This window comes from Ovis aries, chromosome 11 (genome assembly GCF_016772045.2).
Source record: "Ovis aries strain OAR_USU_Benz2616 breed Rambouillet chromosome 11, ARS-UI_Ramb_v3.0, whole genome shotgun sequence".
NCBI lineage: Eukaryota > Metazoa > Chordata > Mammalia > Artiodactyla > Bovidae > Ovis > Ovis aries.
In genome coordinates this window covers 13,455,565-13,475,913 of record NC_056064.1, presented here as the reverse complement: position 1 = coordinate 13,475,913, position 20,349 = coordinate 13,455,565, and the positions used below count along the sequence as shown (strand labels likewise).

Here is a 20,349-nt window from a genome sequence, read left to right as displayed (position 1 = left end):
GAAACACCTGGAGTAACAGGCAAATTTGGCCTTGGAATACGGAATGAAGCAGGGCAAAGACTAATAGAGTTTTGCCAAGAAAATGCACTGGTCACAGCAAACACCCTCTTCCAACAACACAAGAGAAGACTCTACACATGGACATTACCAGATGGTCAACACTGAAATCAGATTGATTATATTCTCTGCAGCAAAAGATGGAGAAGCTCTATACAGTCAACAAAAACAAGACCAGGAGCTGACTGTGGCTCAGATCATGAACTCCTTATTACCAAATTCAGACTCAAATTGAAGAAAACAGGGAAAACCGCTAGACCATTCAGGCATGACCTCAATCAAATCCCTTATGATTATACAGTGGAAGTGAGAAATAGATTTAAGGGCCTATATCTGACAGATAGAGTGCCTGATGAACTATGGAATGAGATTCGTGACATTGTACAGGAGACAGGGATCAAGACCATCCCCGTGGAAAAGAAATGCAAAAAAGCAAAATGGCTATCTGGGGAGGCCTTATAAATAGCTGTGAAAAGAAGAGAGGCGAAAAGCCAAGGAGAAAAGGAAAGATATAAGCATCTGAATGCAGAGTTCCAAAGAATAGCAAGAAGAGATAAGAAAGCCTTCTTCAGTGATCAATGCAAAGAAATAGAGGAAAAGTACAGAACGGGAAAGACTAGAGATCTCTTCAAGAAAATTAGAGATACCAAGGAACATTTCATGCAAAGATGGGTTTGATAAAGGATAGAAATGGTCTGGACCTAACAGAAGCAGAAGATATTAAGAAGAGGTGGCAAGAATACACTGAACTGTACAAAAAAGATCTTCATAACCCGGATAATCACGATGGTGTGATCACTCATCTAGAGCCAGACACCCTGGAATGTGAAGTCAAGTGGGCCTTAGAAAACATCACTACGAACAAAGCTAGTGGAGGTGATGGAATTCCAGTAGAGCTATTTCAAATCCTGAACGATGATGCTGTGAAAGTGCTGCATTCAATATGCCAGCAAATTTGGAAAACTCAGCAGTGGCCACAGGACTGGAGAAGGTTAGTTTTCATTCCAATCCCAAAGAAAGGCAATGCCAAAGAATGCTCAAACTACCGCACAATTGCATTCATCTCACACGCTAGTAAAGTAATGCTCAAAATTCTCCAAGCCAGGCTTCAGCAATACGTGAACTGTGAACTTCCAGATGTTCAAGCTGGTTTTAGAAAAGGCAGAGGAACCAGAGATCAAATGGCCAACATCCGCTGGATCATCGAAAACGCAAGAGTTCCAGAAAAACATCTATTTCTGCTTTATTGACTATGCCAAAGCCTTTGATTGTGTGGATCACAATAAACTGTGGAAAATTCTGAAAGAGATGGGAATACCAGACCACCTGACCTGCCTCCTGAGAAATCTGTATGCAGGTCAAGAAGCAACAGTTATAACTGGACATGGAACAACAGACTGGTTCTAAATAGGAAAAGGAGTGCGTCAAGGCTGTATATTGTCACCCTGCTTATTTAACTTATATGCAGAGTACATCATGAGAAACGCTGGACTGGAAGAAACACAAGCTGGAATCAAGATTGCCGGGAGAAATATCAATCACCTCAGATATGCAGATGATACCACCCTTATGGCAGAAAGTGAAGAGGAACTAAAAAGCCTCTTGATGAAAGTAAAGGAGGAGAGTGAAAAAGCTGGCTTAAAGCTCAATATTCAGAAAACAAAGATCATGGCATCTGGTCCCATAACTCCATGGGAAATGGATGGAGAAATAGTAGAAACAGTGTCAGACTTTACTTTTTTGGGCTCCAAAATCACTGCAGATGGTGATTGCAACCATGAAATTAAAAGACGCTTACTCCTTGGAAGAAAAGTTATGACCAACCTAGATAGCATATTCAAAAGCAGAGACATTACTTTGCCAACAAAGGTCCGTCTAGTCAAGGCTATGGTTTTCCAGTGGTCATGTATGGATGTGAGAGTTGGACTGTGAAGAAGGCTGAGCGCTGAAGAATTGATGCTTTTGAACTGTGGTGTTGGAGAAGGCTCTCGAGAGTCCCTTGGACTGCAAGGATATCCAACCAGTCCATTCTGAAGGAGATCAGCCCTGGGATTTCTTTGGAAGGAATGATGCTGAAGCTGAAACTTCAGTAGTCTGGCCACCTCATGCGAAGAGTTGACTCATTGGAGAAGACTTTGATGCTGGGAGGGATCAGGGGAAGGAGGAGAAGGGGAAGACCGAGGATGAGATGGCTGGATGGCATCACGGACTTGATGGACGCGACTCTGAGTGAACTCCGGGAGTTGGTGATGGATAGGGAGGCCTGGCGTGCTGTGATTCATGGGGTTGCAGAGTCGGACACGACTGAGCGACTGAACTGAACTGAACTGAACCTGAGAGCTGTCACATAAGACCTCCAGGGAGGCCAGAGACAGCTGAAAAACTGTGTGGCTCGATTAAGAACACAAGATTAATTCAATCAAATGGTTTATCCACTGCCACAGAAATCCAGTCTATTCTATAGAAAGTGAAGTCGCTCAGTCATGTCTGACTCTGCAACCCGTGGACCGTAGCCCACCAAGTTCCTCCGTCCATGGGATTCTCCAGGCAAGAGTACTGGAGTGGGTTGCCATTTCCTTCTCCGCCTATTCTATAGGCTGTATATATTAAATAAAAGTTTTTGCAGCGCTCAGTTTGGGGCATTAAACATTTTAATGGTCATTTTCCACATTCTTATCTCAACTTCCTTATTCCTACTCTTAACAGGGAAGGGGGCCCAGTACATAATGCATACCAAGCAAGTAACTCATAGTGACAAAGGAATTTTAATGTCAGATGCAAAACATTTCTCCTTCAAGTACCTGTGTCTTTTGCCTTGTTAGCCTGGTCAGTTGAATCAAAGGGCAGTTTATCTCAGTGCATCTCAACTGGTAGAAGCCAAAGCAACAAGGCAAACAATGAACAAAGAACTGCCTCTATTAGATACAAAAACCGGCTTTCCAAGTTTCTGGGAAGTGATTTACCTGTCCCCACCCTCTAGTCCTCAGAAGCAGCATACAATGTCAATGAGGACTCCGTGGATAGGAGACGTAGGTTCCAAGATACTTCCAAGCTACTCTTCACTACCGTTCCCTCTCCCAGAACAAGTGTCCGAGTCAGCACGACCACTGACTGCCATCCTGTCCAGGCTGCTCTGGCTCTCCTTGCACCCCGAGATCAGTATCACATTTCATGCAGAGGGCTGGTTATTGTGTCCGATTGAAAGGAAAGTCTTTATTATAGCTGGGCTACCTCTTCTGCACAGGCCACAGACATGGCAGTGTCCCACCGTAGCAGAGGTGGTCCTCTCTGGCTGATCTGGGAGAGGTTACTCACACCCAGCCGAACACACTGGAAAGGAAAGCAAAGCTTCCTGTTGAATGGAACTAACTTCCAGAAATTCAGATTAAAAAGCCAGGTACATGTAAGGTGTAGGAAAGCTTTTTGTGTTAATAACAGTGTATAAGGTATCTACAAAGACATCCTTAAAAATGAATGGGCGAGGGACTTCCCTGATGGTCCAATGGCTAAGATTCCATGCTCCCAGGGCAAGGGGTCTTGGTTCAATCCCTGGTCAGGGAACTAGATCCCAAGTGCTGCAACTAAAGACCCTATCTATGTGCCACAAGCAAGATCCGGCACAGCCAAATTAATAAATTTAAAAAAAAGAATGGGCAATATTCCAGAATGCTGTTTAGAACACAGTACAGCTCTCTTGCTTGGAAACCAGGCAAGGTGTTTCAGAGTTACAAACGAGTTAGCTTTCCAAAGCTTCTCTTTGTTAAGTTTGGTCTTCTTCTGACTCATCATGCTGGACACTTTAGTTATTATATATCTACATTTTTCCTCAAGTTCCCAAGTAGAACTTTGTTATTGATGAATGTCACTGGTTTTCTTCCCTTTCCCGTAACCACAAGCTGAGGATCTCATTACTCAAAACTGGGAAGTTTGTCCTTATCATTTAGCAGTGACTGGTTAACCAAGTTCCAGATTTAAAATGGGGGCTTGGGGTGGGGGGAGTTGTAAACAATAAAAGGATGAAAACTGGAACCCAAGAAGAGATAAATCAAAAATAGTTTGTTTCAATAGAGACTGTTAAGGTCTCTGAGCACAAGAAGGGGTCACTGAACAGAAAAAAAAAGTTCCAACAGAAATCCTTTAAATTGTAATAAAAATCCCTCACAGTTAAAGGTCTTTATTCATTGTTCATTGCTGTTGAGTTTTAAACTTTCCTCCTTCTGAGATGATCTGGACCAAGAAAGACCTATATCAATGTAGTTGGCTTACAGCCAGTCCCATCTAGCAGAAAAGGGGAAGGATGGAATATTCTCTGAAAAGTTCTTGCTAGCTCTGGATTTTTAGTAAGAAGGGCCTTCCTTTGGTGACAAGAGGGAAGGAAGGGAATAATGTAGTAAGCTAGTTAGCGACATCAAGTAACATCAGCAAATGCTTTTCTATTATAAATGCAAAAGGATAGTGACTCCTTTTGAGTACTCCTCACCCAAAATTATGGCTTGGTTTGAGAAACCCCCTAGAATTCTAAGTCTTAAATTCTGCAAAATTGGGTTTACCAAAACCATAATAATCCTACTTTCTAAACTCCAGTCTTTTGAAATTACAGCCTTATTTTTGTCACTATTTTCAACCATGCCATTTTCATCAAATCTGATTCCCCAATCAGCTTTTCAGGCTTCAACTGGATCCAAGGTTTCTATCAGACTGTCCCGCCGTCCTCCCACTCCGAACCTCCACAGCTGCCCCTTGTGTCTTAGCCAACTAAATCTCTTGGCACCGTTTTCCTTACTCCCATGGCTGTCTCCACATCCTCCTCCACCCACGATGTCTGGAACAGTCTCCCTCTTCCATCTGCCATTTTATTTCCCTCACCTCTCCCAGGAAGCCTTCCTTAATCAAGACTAAGGACCGCGGACTACAGCAGACATCACCAGACACTGACATCTAGTGCACTTTGAGAACAGTACTTCAAAGAGGCTGGACTTCCCTCGGGGTCCAGCGGTTAGCAATCTGCCTGCCAATGTAGGGGACCCGCGTTGGATCCCTGGTCTGGGAGGACTCCACATGTCCAAGGGCAACTAAGCCCGTGCGCCACAACTCCTGAGCCCGCGCTCTAGAGCCCGTATGCCACAAGAGAAGTCACAGAAATGAGAAGCCCGAGCACAACTAGAGAAAGCCCATGTGCAGCAACGAAGACCCGGTGCAGCCAGAACTAATAAATAAAAATATTTTTTAAAAAGTCTTAGCATTAAAAAAAAGAAAAAAAAAAGAGGCAATCCCTTTATAATCAACTTGGGGTGATGGTGGTGATAGACTGTTTTCTAAAGATAGGACTATGTCAAGAAAACAAAAAAATAAACAAAAAAAGAAAACCACAAGACACCCTTTTAAAATCCTTAAGTCCTTTATTCTAATTCCTTCAGATCCTAAGTTTCCTTTTCATTTGTAAACCCTAGATGAAGTCCATTAGCAAACCACATGCATATTTACATCAGCCAAGAAGTTTGTGCCGATATTTCCAACCAAGTATATGATATTTGAATTAGGTATTTTGAATGATGAAAGAACTAAAGAATCAGTCAGCTATTGGAGGTAATCTGTGAAGATTCTGTTTGCTTCCAACAGAATAGGGATAACCCTCTGAGTCTGGCTTCCTACTGTGCAAAAAGATTTAAGGACCAACTTTCAGATGTGGTGGAGTCACTCACCCTCATATCTAGTGAGTTCCACACATGAAAAGGCTTTCCTTTTGTTTTAAAAGTAGCTCTTCTTGTAGGCTACCCTTTTACTGTTGAGAAACTAGGGTTCAGGTCTCATCCAAGCAATGCTGAAATTAACTGAATCATCTCCATCCTCGGGGACCTGGTATTCCGGGAAGCCCCCGGTGACAACAGGGGTGAGCCCAGGACACACGTGTTAGCACAGTGCAGCGTGATGAGGTGGGCATCCAGCACCCTAAGTGTGCTTCAGTGACCAGAATATTTGACACACCCACAAATTAAGTAGCAAAACATTTTAATCAATTCTAAAAATAAGAGACATTTTATATCCGTTGCTACCTCCTCAAAAGTCTTCTGCAGACTAGATAGTCGGACTGCAGATTACATATCCAGACATTCAAGTTCAAAGTACAGTTTGGGACAAGACCATCATGGGGAGGTTTTCCTCCTTTCTACTCATAAACATAAGTTGTCAGCTTAAAAAGAAACCCTCGAAAGAGAACGCTTTCTCTCACTATAACCTCTTTATTTTAAATCTGCCTGTAACGTTTGAAGGCAAAACATAATCAGAAAACCAACCTCCCAAGCAGGTACAAGGATCTGACCTGGGCTCCTGGGATTACATACTGGTTTAGTTCTATTTTTACTAACACTGTGATGTGAGGTACTATGGTTCTTGTTTTAGTTACAAGAGGTGTTAGGAATGAATGCCCACACACAATTAACAATAGCTTATCTAGCACATAACTCTGCAGCACAATACCAACAAGAAGAGTATTTTAAAGCAGGGTGAAGAAAGCAGACACTAATAAAACTGAAGATTTCCTTTGTTCTTCCCCTCTTTTCACAATGAGAATGCAGTTCAAAAACAAGGCTCCAGAAAGCCCGTGCGGTCCTTTGGCCTGCCACCCTCCAGGGGAGCCTCAGGCTTTGGTGATGTATCCTTCTCGGATGAGGAAATCATAGATTTTCCGGGTTTTGTTCACGTCTATCTTGATGAGTGCTCTTGCCTGCGCCAGTCTCAAGCCTCCTTGCTTGTTACATTCGTTCAATAAAGCAGATTTGTATTCTAAATAGGCTCCCGGGACCAACCTCACCATCTGACAGAGCTGCAAGACATGGCAAATTTAATCAACATTAACATCTGTCGGTCTTAAAATTTAATCCAGCAGGTATAGCCATAATAAAGTGTAAAGAGTGACATCAACCTCCAACTATTTACAGGAGCTGCTGGTGGCTAGACTACATTCCATTCCGTCTTTTCTTTGGTGAGAATAGTCTCAGGAGACAGAAAAAGGCTGAGGGTGATGCCGGGAGAGCTGCGGCACCTATCAACCGCTCCCCGGGGTTTGTCATGGGTGCAAGTCTGTGTCCTGAGGACTGGCCTGGGGCAGAGGCCCGGCATGGTCTGGCCCAGCCTGTCAGGGAAGAGTCGCAGGGCCCGGGGTTTGGATGCTGACACTTGGGTTCCCAAGTGTGAATCACATTATTTCTGGTATCAGCATAAGCCCACAGTCCCTACTTTTGTGATTACACTTCCTACGTTGGAGGGAAAGGAGGTCTAGAGATCTTGCGAAGAGGTCACTTTAACTGCTTAAAGATCCAAAAAGCTGGTTTAATTCCAGTTCACCTACCATTTATCCAGCAATGAACAGTCTGAGGTCACCATTTTGTGGTTAAGGATTTAAAAAACTGCTTGAAACTCTGGGTCATTCCACACTTAAATCAGAACGGCAATCGTTCTTCAGCAACACCTGGATATAACATACACTCCCTTCTCCTCCCACGCTCATCTTCACTGTTCCTACTGGGTAAAATAAAAGTCTAATACTAGGCCCTATTCCATTCTGTCTGACATGAATTTCTGATACGGAGTGGCAGATGAGGACACTGATCTTGCGGACTATAAAAAGAGTACACGAGGAACAGAGGAGGAATTCCTCTTTGGAATGGACTTGAGAGTTGCCGCACATTCTTTGGAAAATGTTTGATGATGATTCATTTGAGGCTGGACTTAAAAGTTTAGAAACACCTAACAGTCATAAGAAGACACATCCAGTGATTAAGCGATTATAGTGGAAAAAAAAAGTAGGTCATGGCTTTTTTAGTTAAAATTAATGTGTGACTATATATGATGATCGATTCCTCTTTTGTGCTTATACCATGGAGACAATTCAAAAATCTTTTAAGTAATGGTCATATTGTTGGAATAAGAGGAGAACTTCTGAAAGTGCCCACTCTTATAGGAAATAACCATTTCCATATGCAAGTTATTTTAAGTTTGTAAAAAATTAAATTCAGTGAATAAGTACTTAGTACAGTATCTGGTGCATGGTAAATGCTCAATAAGTGACAGCTGGTATTATTTAGATTTATGTATCATATGCTCTTCGCCCAGCAGATGAACGGTGGCAGGGTGATGAGGAAAGGAGTCCCTGAGACCTGCTAAGGTCGCTTCTTTAACCCCGAGACCTTGAGGATGACTAGAGCTGAACATGCACGTGTGTGATGTGAGCAGAGCAAAATGGGTTTGATCCTGTAATGTGTTTTTCACAACAACTCAGTGGATAACCGGCCCCTACTCTCTTTCCTCTAACCAGCTCCCCCTTCTTTTTGTTACCTCCTTTTCTTTCTCATTCAACTTCTCTGTGCCAGGGAGGCCAGTGAGGTTCAAGGGCGGTGCACTTCGTCTACCTATAGATACAGACAGAAAAAGGTATGTATTTTGCAGGAGACAGTACCTCAGGAGTAAAAAGTGTAACAAAGTTCACCATGGTCAGGCCTGTCAGGTACAAAACCACTATACATCGGGTACCCCAAAGTTCACTTGAAAACAAAACCAGTAAGTCAAGGACTTCCCTAGCGGCGCCATGGATAATACTGTGCCTGCCGACGCAGGGGACACAGGTCCGCTCCCTGGCTGGGGAAGAGTCCACGTGCTGCAGAGTAAGTCCTTGACAACCACGGAGTCTATGTGCTGCAACTACTGAAGCCCTTGTGCCCAGAGCCTGTGCTCTGCAACGAGACGCCACCACGAGGAGAGGCCCACGCACTGCGATGAAGAGTAGCCCTACTCGCTGCAATTAAGAAAGCAAGCCCACACGAGAGTAACAAAGACCCTGCACGGCCAAAAATAAGATAAAGAAAGAAAGAACTTTTTTAAAAAAAAAGGTAAGTCAAGTGTCCTTTGCCTTGATAAAATGCACATATAATCACACATACCTCAGAGTCAAATAAGATTATTCTTCCTAATCCAGCAGAAGATTCTAAAATCTACAGCCCAGATGTCATCTGGTTAAGAAAGGTCACATGCCACCTGTCTTGACAGCTGATGAATGGAAATAACAACTCTGCAGGAGAGACAGTCCCGAACACCGGCCATTCTGCCAGCAGGCAAACATGGTAATTACCCAGGCACCATTCACCTTGAGATCAAAGGCAGAGTCAGGCCAGCAAAGGGCCTTCATTATGTATTATTTGAGAGAATATCTGTTCCTCCCAAAGTAGCCCTGTTTACCTGAAAGACCCACACAGAGGAACAATGAGCCAGTATACGGCAAAGCAGAGGCTGAGGCGAACTCACATACCTTGAGAAAGAGACCCAAGCACGAGGTCACTGCCCAGGAGGGGAAGCCTGATATGCGCAACTCTGGGGATTTGTTTTGAATGTAAACTTGAGTGAATGGACTGTGTTAAGCAAAAGAAAATGTAGAATACTACGTTACACTTCGTGGGGGCAGGGTGCTGCTTAGCTGGTGGAGAGCAGGGGGAGGGGCTATTACAGCTCGCTCTGCAAGGAAACAGACTTCCCTTTAGTATCAACAGAGGGAGCGGGAGCTGCTCCGCAGTCCTAGGCCTAGCCTGACCCTAAATGCCCTGAAACGGAGATTATGATCACTCAAATGCCTCACCAGTTCCGAGAGGCTATGTTATGATCAGTGATTCAGGTTTCCAACTCTGCACTGCCTTAGGAGCAACTCAGAGTGTGAAAAGGAGCAAAGAGTCATCTCAGCCTAAACACTTAGGAGCTGAGGGAAGCTGATGCCCGCCAGGGAAGCAACCAAGAGTGAGTGCAAATGGTTCAGAAAACACAAATACCAAAGAAGCTAGGTCAAGTACATTCATTCACTTTAATCAGCCAACATTAAATTTTCTTATTTCTGTATTTAGACTGCGGGAGGATTTGGATGTGAGAAACTTATCCAGTCTGTAAACAGGGGAGTGGTCTCTACGTTCTGATCAGAGGAAGTGGCTAACCTACCATATGGAGCAGGGATGAATAATAACCAAGAAAACAGGCAAACGAACACCATGATCTTAGATCAGCATCTACAACTAATACCACCCCACACTACCCTTTATTAATTACCAAGCAGCAAGGATTATCAGATATCATATGGCTTAATCGTGCCCTGTAAACTGACCTCAAAATAGGACATGCCAGAAGAGACAGGAAAGAGAAATACTTTTAAGTCTCCGACTTATAAAGAAAGTCTTACTATTCTGGCAAGTAACGTGTCTCCTTGCTTATACAGGACACAAAGCCTTTAAATTATCCCCTGTGAGACAATCTTTAAGTCTGTGGTAGATAAAATCATAGTAAACAAACTGTCTGTGAACATTGGTAAAACAGAAAAAACACCTGTCTGAGGTCCTCTCCTTCTGCCTTTGTAGTGTAAACCCGAGGAAAGTTCCTGTTTGGCCATGAAGATTCTATCAACTTGCTGATGTTTATGAATCTGTATAATAATCACCAATCCTTTGCCTAAGCACCTGGCTCCCACAAAGGCGGGAGGGTTTGTTGGGTCACTATAATTCCCAGGATGAAAACTCCACAATTGTGACTTGCTCCAGCCTGAAAAACAATTACCTGAATTCGAAGTCATGGGAACAGAAGGACTCAGGCCAGAATCACTACAAAAAAGAAGAGGAATTTAAACTTACGTCACATCAAAGAAAGAGATTCCCAAAGCCCACGAGAGACTGGGTGACATTTATCAGGTCAGCTACTTAGAAGAGAAGTAATGAGACAGACTAGACTATGTTTTTACAGGCTATCCCAACTGCACACAACTCAGGAAAGGAAATCTGTTCCAGGGAAGGAAATTGCCTAGATTTGTTAAGAGGTCCTGGTGTGGCACATCACAGAGACCATTCATGAGCAAAAAGCAGGAATTTGATCTTCCAGTGAAAATCACATCAGTAGATACAGAAGAAGGTGTGGCAAGGGAATACACTAATCTTAAAAAATAAGGTCAAAGTAGCAAAGTGGGATTCTAGGAGGCCAGTTACATTTCTCAAAACTGTCAGTACTGTACTGTTTGAGACAGCCTGCTCAAGCTTTCTGAATTCTTCTAGCTACCTAATTATTACAGCTCTGCCATTTAGGGTAGGGCACCCACGGGACTGTCTGAAAATACAGGTAAAGGCCGAAAGCTCCGTGAAGCTGTCCCCCGGACTAATTCCTCACATGTCAGCCTGCCGGCGGAGCCACTGCTGGCAGGCGCTGCTGTCCTGGATGTACTGGAGGACCTCAGAGAGCATGGTGCGTTTGAGGCGTTCCTCTTCTCGAGTCTTCTTGAGGTGATCGTAGGTTCTGGCACCTGTAGGTGTTAAAAAAGTGACTACAATGACAAGGTAGCAGGACTAACCAAAGGGCTGCCAAACTCATCAACAAACAGTTCATCTTTTTTAATTTTTAATTTTTGCGGCCTTGCTATGAGGCTCGTGGCATCCTAGTTCCTCAACCAGGGATCAAACCCAGGCCCATGGCAGTGAAAGCACAGAGCCCTAACCATTGGACCCCAGGGGATTCCCAGTCGTTTTTTAATTTGCTTTGAAAAACTGCTTCCAGAATTATTTTTCTAAGAGCAAAGTGATTTCCCCTAGTTTGAAATCTCTTTCTTGATAAGAAATGAAAATGTGTTTATTCCTTTTCTACCTTTAAGAAATTTGAGAGAGGGAATCCCCAAAACAGAAAAGTACAAAGAAAGTTGGAGTTGCTCCTATTTCCATCCCCTAAAAGTAACTTAATACTGTTATATTTACTTCCTGCTCTATTTTTTCTATCCATATATTTTTCCAAGTCACACAAATGCTATACACATACACTGTTCCTTAAAAACCAGTTAGGATTACAAATAAAAATAAATCCTCATTGACTATTACTATTCTGGTCACCTCTTTCCTGGAGACAGCCAGCATCAGGCAACCCAAATCTGGCATCAGAGTCTTTACACGCATCTTGCTAACAGCTGCATAGTGTTTTCCACACTATTAATGTATAAAAATGCAAAATATCAAACCAGTGGGTTTCAAGCCAAGTTCCACAGAGGCCCAGGTTACCATGAAAACATCTCAGGGATTACTGTGAACGTACCGGTGGTCCTGGGCTCCACACATGATCTGAATCATCAGACTTCAACCTAAGGAGTTCCACTTTTATTTATGGGTTAGTGCTCCACATAAAATTTCATTTTGTAAACAGTTTCCAATGTTAGAAATAAAGAGCCATTTTGCTGGGCTGAACTTGAGCACTGGGTGAACGGGTGATAGCTTTCAATCAACAGGAAGGAGGGAATGCTGAAGACCATCCCCAAAACAAAAACAAAACGACAGAAACTGCCACTTACTGAGGACGTGGTGCGTCAGGTACTATACTATGTTTTCATGCATTATCTCTAATTTAATCTCCACATGAGCTCTAAGAGACTTGGAAAATTGAAAACAAATAGAATTACAGATTTGGTAAAAGAGCCAGAATCCAAACCCGAGCTGTCCAAGCCTAGACTTCAGCTCTTAACTGCTAACACAACTGTCTTCTCTTACAACCTGGCTCTACTACAACTAGTTAATCACTTTCATCCTTAGTTTCTCTATTAAATGAGAATAACAATACCCATCTCTTAAGGTGAAAGTGAAGTCGCTCAGTCATGTCTGACTCTTTGCTACCCCATGGACTGTAGCCCACCAGGCTCCTCTGTCCATGGGATTTTCCAGGCAAGAATACTGGAGTGGGCTGCCACTGCTTTCTCCAGGGGATCTTCCCAACCCAAGGATTGAACCCAGGTCTCTAACATTGTAGGCAGATGCTTTACCGTCTGAGCCACCAGAGAAGTCCCTCTCTTAAGCTGGTGAAGTAGAAAGGGTACAGTTCAATACATGGTGAATGGTTAGGTGCCATGAATATAATCATCTCTAACTCGAGTAACTGGGATGCAAGTGCCTAGAACCAACTGAAGTGTGCTTAATGGGAATGATCAGATCATCACTAAATTTAAAAAGGCTGAGGCTAAAAGTTGGAATACAAAATCTTTCTTTTTAAGAGGCCACAACAGAATCCTAAATCGAAAGTAGCAACTCTGTCATACTTTTTATTTCACCTCAGATAATCCATATAATGGTATTTATAAGGATTAAATAGATGAAGCTTTTTGGAAAGATCAAAAACTCATTCTGAAATGTGAAAGCTTGTTTATATGTTTGGAAGGCACCTGCCCTCTGATTTAGTGTGGAGCATAAACATACTTACTACAAAAATTGGTAATGCCTGCCGTCCTGTATTCCTGGAGCCTTTTGATTTCCCTTCGGAGTTCAAATTCCACTGTTTATCCCCCCAAAAAAGACAGAGAAAAATCAGAAAAACAAAATCAACACCAATGAGCACTTTTACTGCTATTTTCAGTAATTCTGCCTTCTATAATAGACCAGGCAATTCCATTTGGGGAATCCTAATTGTTGCTAATATCTCATTAGAAATTTTACTTAAGAGCTGACAAAAATGTACTGCAGTGGTCTTTTGGCTTCTGTCTCCAGTTGCAGAAAGCAGCTGGAATTGTTTCTTAGAAAACTTCATAGTGACCTGGCTGAATTCATTTAGCTACAGTAGTAATGAATATAATTTCTTAAACCACCAAGTTTCCCTGCTCTATTTATTCCTTGTTAAAAGCTCTAGCCACAAAGCCAAATTTCAGTATGAAACCTGTCTCTGGTATTACATGACACAGACCTTTTTGCAAGGGAAGGACAAAATTTTGTGCTCAAGTTCCCGATGGTTTCTTTACAGCTTTTCTCTTACAGGGACAAAAGAGCAGTGTGTTTTCCATAAACCAAGATTTCTGCCTCCTCTGAGCACACAGATCAGGTTGCACTGCTCAGATTATTATGTGATGGAATGTTCAAATCTGGGTGCTTTGAAAAAGAGGATGAAGGAAGAACCTGGACAATCCATGGGGTGTAGTTCCCTGGAGTGACACATAAACCAGGGATGGTACAAACTGGGACAGGAAGTAAAGATCAGCCACCCAGGATAAATCACACAAAGAATGCCAACTAAACAGGGTGTCTGTGAGGACAACCAAGCCAGTTCAGATAAATGCCTGCAATGTCATGCAAGAAATATCTGCACAAAGAGAACAGGATACAAGCCTTCATGAAGTTCTTTCCTGAGCTAAATTTGGGAGTCAAAATCAAATACCTGAATCTCACGATGAAAGGCACAGACTCAGCCCCTCAGTCCAGACTGTTTCATAGTCCAGGCGTTACTGCCTTAACAACTTCAATTTTTTATAGTGAGAAATCAAATGGTAACTATGTAGATCTCTCTCAGAGAAGAAAGGCAGGAAAATGATGGAAGTGCTATATATTATTTCCATGAGTCACCCAACTCTGTCCCCACCTAGAAACTAGTTTTAATACTAAAATAATTATGAACAAAATAATATGATTTGCTTCAAAATAATCCAGAAGAGGATGGGAAAGGAATGGGTGGTAAAGATGACAATGGATCAGCCACTGGGTGGCTAACTGCTAAAGTTGGGTGATGGATACATGTATATCATAGTATAATGAACTCCCATGTATTTGCAAACTCCCATATTAAAAATGGGGGGAAAAGCTACTAAACTACTATTCAACTAAGCAGGGGGGGGAAGCCACTAGTATTTTTAAGCTTTCTTCTCCATTCCCAAAGTTTCAAATTTATCTCAGAGCAATAAAGGGGAGGAAATAATTTTTTTTTAAATCCACTTATTTATTTACAGAATTTCACATAAAGCACCATTATCATTTCTATTTATATAAACACACACACAGAGAAATATATGGTCAAGGTTAAAAAACCACCTACATGCATGGCTTTCAATGAACTTGTCATGCTCCACCGGCCCCACAATCCTTGCAAATCGCCTCATTGTTTCATAAAGATCTTGGACTTCCTTGGGATATCGTCGTTCCATTACTACAAAGAAAGTAAAGAATATGAAGATTCCTAAGTTTTCTGTATTTTTTTGAACAAGCAGTAAAATGGAAGACTATTATTCCTAACCTCACATGATTAATTTACCCATGACAGGAAGCAAACCAGAAAGCTGGGGAATGCAGCACACTAACCATGATCTAACCGAACCACAGGGACCACGTCTCAGGGTCGCTGTCAGGGCCAGAGCACACCTGCACTCTGGTGACCCCCACGCCTCGCTGTCTCTCAGTCTGCACAGGGGCAGGAAGTGCTGGCAGTAACAGGAAGGACGATTAAAGGCCGATCATGCATTCGTAGGAACAATGTAGGGCAGAATCTCCGGTACTGACTTCTGCAGAACCAGGGACATCTAGAAGAGGTAGGTCAGTCTGGCAAAGTGTGTGATCTCTCCCATGTCCCACTAAAAATCCTCTCTGTAACTCCATACCCTCAAGTGAGGCGTTTACTTCTTCACTCTCTACGTGGGTCATTTTGCCTTTCTCTAAACTTAATTAAGTACCACAACTTAATATACTACGAATGAAGTTATATTTTAATAACTATCATGGAAGCAAATGGTCATATATGCCACCTGGGATACCCTTACAGGTAGCCAGAATCAGCACTTTTGAGGATCACTACTGACCAGATTTCTAATAAAAAGAGCTATCAGCAAAAAGAGGGGTAGGAAAACCCACCAACAATAATTGGTAGGTTGGAATGATCAGGAATTCTCAAATTGCTACTCAGTCATTTCAATAAGAGTAACTAGGCTAGCTCTGTCCACTCTCAGGCTAAAAATAAAGACTGTTACTTATGACAGTTACTTAAATTGTCATCTTTTCAGATGAATCTCTTCCTTAGCAGGAAAATTCTTGCCCACAAATTCTAGGGGCTGATTTGATGGGCAGCCACAAATTCATTTTATTCACCACCAAAAAACCCTACTTCTACAGGAATAATACAAAAATTTGGAGTAATTTAGTTTAATGAAAAAAGCTCCTATGCCTACGATAGTAAGGTCACACGTACATTCAGTACAATGACAAGTGAAAACCTCTCAGACCACACTGCACATGCCATGTCTTTTTTGGAAGCAACAGAGCCTCCCCTCAGCTCTATCTGTAAAAATACAGTTAAAGAATAAAGAGGCTAAGCTGACCTCTGTCCACCAGCTGGGAACAGAATTTATGCGAGTCAAGGTCTACTACATACAGGTTAAAATCCAAAAGCCCAGCAATTTCAGACATAGGAACGCACTACCAGAACATGACCAATTATTGTCGACAGAAAGGGCAAGGCAGAGCTGACCTGGAGTCATTTTTGCAAACCCACAGCTCTCGCTTAGGAGGAGGTTAAACAAGCAATAATGTATACTGGCAGAAGGAATATAAATTGATATCCTATCTTTCAGGAAACAATCTAGCAGCATGTGTTAAGCATTTTTAATAATCATGTTCTTTGACCTAGTAATTCCACTTCTCAGAATCTATCTTAAAAAAATTCTAAAGGCAGACAAAGCTTTATTCACAAACAATTTTACCTTTGTGCTATTTGTAGTGATTTTTAAAAAACTGAAAATAAGCTAAATATCCAATAATAAAGACAGGTTAAGCACATCGTATATTATATGTAAAGTTATTGGTATAACATATTATGTAACTATTAGAAGGGATAGCATCAAAACACTACAGTTGCTTAAAAAATGTATAGTGGAAAATGAAAAACTAAAGGACATAAAATGTAACCTACTTATGATCATGACTCTGTTAAAAGATACTCAACCCAAGACTGGCTGACCTGGACCCCCCAGTGGGATAGTGGCATAGTGTGTCAAACCCTGTAAGATCCTATCAACTAGCATATGAAGCACAATCTCATTAGGTTACTTTTACAAAACAGAATCTTGTGGCATACACCTATTATAAACATATATAAATAATGCAATTATTATGATATGATTCTTATGTGCTGAACAAACTTTACAGTATAAAAGAAAAAGTAGAGAAACTCTTTCTGCCCAGCCTAGATATCACCAATATTTAAGAGTAAGGTAAAAGTTAGGAATTACTCAAAAATCATTATAGGTTTATTTTCATCATGTAATATTAATGTCTTGTTAGTGCCCCCACGATGCAAAATAAAGGTGTCACTTTCTGTTAATTCTTACTGTAAAAATATTTTCACAACCTGATGATATAGTTATATTATGTTTAACATATAATTCTGAAACACAATCCTATCCAGTTTTGGAAAATGATCAATTAATATTCAGGTTTTAATTAATACACTAATTTTAAAAACATTTCTCATTCTAGTGTTATTGACTATATATTACTGGTTTGAAACTCTTAGTATACAACAGAATTGCCTTGAAGACTTTAAAAAAAATAGATGCTGGAGCTCTACTCCAGAGATTCTGACTTAATTAGAGGTGACTGTTGGGCGTCATAAATTTTTAAAGCTTCCTCAGTTCAGTTCACTCAGTCGTGTCCGACTCTTCGCGACCCCATGAATCGCAGCATGCCGGGCCTCCCTGTCCATCACCAAATCCTGAAGTTCACCCAAACTCATGTTCATTGAGTTGGTGATGCCATCCAGCCATCTCATCCTGTCGTCCCCTTTTCCTCCTGCCCCCAATCCCTCCCAGTATCAGAGTCTTTTCCAATGAGTCAACTCTTCATATGAGGTGGCCAAAGTATTTCAAGCTTTAGCATCAGTCCTTCCAAAGAACACCCAGGACTGATCTCCTTTAGAATGGACTGGCTGGATCTCCTTGCAGTCCAAGGGACTCTCAAGAGTCTTCTGCAACACCACAGTTCAAAAGCATCAATTCTTCAGCACTCAGCTTTCTTCACAGTCCAACTCTCACATCCATACATGACCACTGGAAAAACCACAGCCTTGACTAGACGGACCTTTGTTGGCAAAGTAATGTCTCTGCTTTTTAATATGCTGTCTAGGTTGGTCATAATTTTCCTTCCAAGGAGTAAGCGTCTTTTAATTTCATGGCTGCAGTCACCATCTGCAGTGATTTTGGAGCCTGAAAAAATAAAGTCTGACACTGTTTCCACTGTTTCCCCATCTATTCCCCATGAAGTGATGGGACCAGATGCCATGATATTAGTTTCCTGAATGTTGAGCTTCAAGCCAACTTTTTCACTCTCCTCTTTCACTTTCATCAAGAGGCTTTTCACTTTCTGCCATAAGGGTGGTGTCATCTGCATATCTATGAGATTATTGATATTTCTCCCGGCAATCTTGATTTCAGCTTGTGCTTCTTCCAGCCCAGCGTTTCTCATGATGTACTCTGCATATAAATTAAATAAGCAGGGTGACAATATACAGCCTTGACGCACTCCTTTTCCTATTTAGAACCAGTCTGTTGTTCCATGTCCAGTTATAACTGTTGCTTCCTGACCTGCATATAGGTTTCTCAAGAGGCAGGTCAGGTGGTCTGTATTCCCATCTCTTTCAGAATTCTCCAGTTTACTGTTATCCACACAGTCAAAGGCTTTGGCATAGTCAATAAAGCAGAAATAGATGTTTTTTTTGGAACTCTCTTGCTTTTTCCATGATCCAATGGATGTTGGCCATTTGATCTCTGGTTCCTCTGCCTTTTCTAAAACCAGCTTGAACATCAGGAAGTTCATGGTTCATGTGTTGCTGAAGCCTGTCTTGGAGAATTTTGAGCATTACTTTACTAGCGTGTGAGATGAGTGCAACTGTGTGGTAGTTTGAGCATTCTTTGGCATTGCCTTTCTTTGGGATTGGAATGAAAACACCTTTTCCAGTCGTGTGGCCACTGCTGAGTTTTCCAAATTTCCTGGCATATTGAGTGCAGCACTTTCACAGCATCATATTCCAGGATTTTATATAGCTCAACTGGAATTCCATCACCTCCACTAGCTTTGTTCGTAGTGATGTTTTCTAAGGCCCACTTGATTTCACATTCCAGGATGTCTGGGTCTAGGTGAGTGATCACACCATTGTGATTATCTTGGTCCTGAAGATCTTTTTTGTACAGTTCTGTGTATTCTTGCCACCTCTTCTTAATATCTTCTGCTTCTGTTAGGTCCACATCATTTCTGTCTTTTATCGAGCCCTAGTGATGCTAATATGCAACTTGGATTAAGAACTACTGCCATAAATGATTTAAAACTATTCAATAATTATGGGAAAAATTTTAAATTAAAGAAAAACGCTGATACTTACATTGAAACTTCCTAAGGTTGATTAATCCATGGTCTCTTATAATTCTAGAATGAAAAACATAATTATCTATGATAATTAATTTCACATTTAACAATATCTTCCACAAGCAGCTTTCATTAGACACCGTAAACACTACGGGGGGGAATACTGAGGTCCAAAGAAGCCACTCCCCTCAAAGTTCTGCAGCTCAGTGAGTCACTAGCACAATTTTAGGCTCTCAAGTATCATGTATTTTTCCTCCCCTTGGGCAATGAAGAATCTCAGTAACTATTTGCTGGATGAATCAATGAGCACCCACAAATATAACTTAGATGAAACAGAAAGGAATCTGTGTCCATGGCATAAAAACTATCTGTTCAGCTTTAGGGAAATGATAAGTGAGAATAACCATTTAAGGGCAATCTGCTAACCATGAAGGGTGCCATGATCACACATTCCATGTTTACAACTGTACATTCACAGAATGCCTTGAAGCTGTTTGAAATAAATCTTTTGCAAGTTTAATGGAAGGGCATCATAAAACACAAGATCTAATAGAGATCTCAACAACTGAGTTCTACAATACTGTCTAGTTCTAACTACATTAAGAAGAACAGAATTTAGGTAAACCATGCAGAGTTCCATGTCTGGCACCTTTGATTTCTATTGCCTAGCAATGAAGCTTCTCTCAAGAATAGCTGAATAATCTTCAGCGCTCACTGGAAGCTAACTCCAGACATGCAGAGAGTAAGTTTTAGTTCAGATCATGTCTCGGTCTCTCCAGAGCGTCTCCTAAGTCCTATTTCTTTTTCTCATTGTGATGCCACCGTGTCTCTAGTTAGTAACATGCCTACGCATATATACACACACACCTGTGAGTACCCATCCCTGAACTGTTATAAGTCTCTGTAATCCAGCAGAGATCTGGGATCCATAATTTCTCAGTCTGAATGTATGGTTTTTGTTCTGTTGCAAAGAGAAGGAAAAATCAAGAGTGCCTAAAACTTGCTCATGATTCCTTTGAAATCCTTTTAGATAAGATTTCTCATAAAAACTCAGCAGTCAGAATGGAGCATTAGAAAAAGCATAACAACTTAATAATATCTTGAATTTTTCTTGTTGCTTTTTCCCTTAAAAGAACATACC

General features: G+C 41.5%; 1 protein-coding gene across 16 annotated transcripts in view; it reads right to left on the bottom strand.

The window, feature by feature from the left end:
• Positions 1-5,436: 5,436 nt before the first annotated feature.
• The window catches only part of TADA2A (transcriptional adaptor 2A), a 45,755-nt gene continuing 30,842 nt past the window's right edge, over positions 5,437-20,349 (bottom strand). For 8 of the 16 annotated variants that reach the window (XM_042255365.1, XM_042255368.1, XM_042255367.1 and 5 more), the window contains 7 exons: positions 19,225-19,268; positions 14,899-15,009; positions 13,303-13,374; positions 11,242-11,374; positions 10,642-10,685; positions 8,392-8,465; positions 5,437-6,880 (listed from right to left, as the gene is read on the bottom strand). In XM_042255365.1, the coding sequence (XP_042111299.1) occupies positions 6,695-6,880; positions 8,392-8,465; positions 10,642-10,685; positions 11,242-11,374; positions 13,303-13,374; positions 14,899-15,009; positions 19,225-19,268 (664 nt within the window). In that variant the 3' untranslated portion in view covers positions 5,437-6,694. Of the gene's footprint in view, positions 10,686-11,241; positions 11,375-13,302; positions 13,375-14,898; positions 15,010-19,224; positions 19,269-20,349 lie in introns of all 16 variants that reach the window. The other 8 variants (XM_060395181.1, XM_060395182.1, XM_060395185.1 and 5 more) reach the window with 1 other exon arrangement.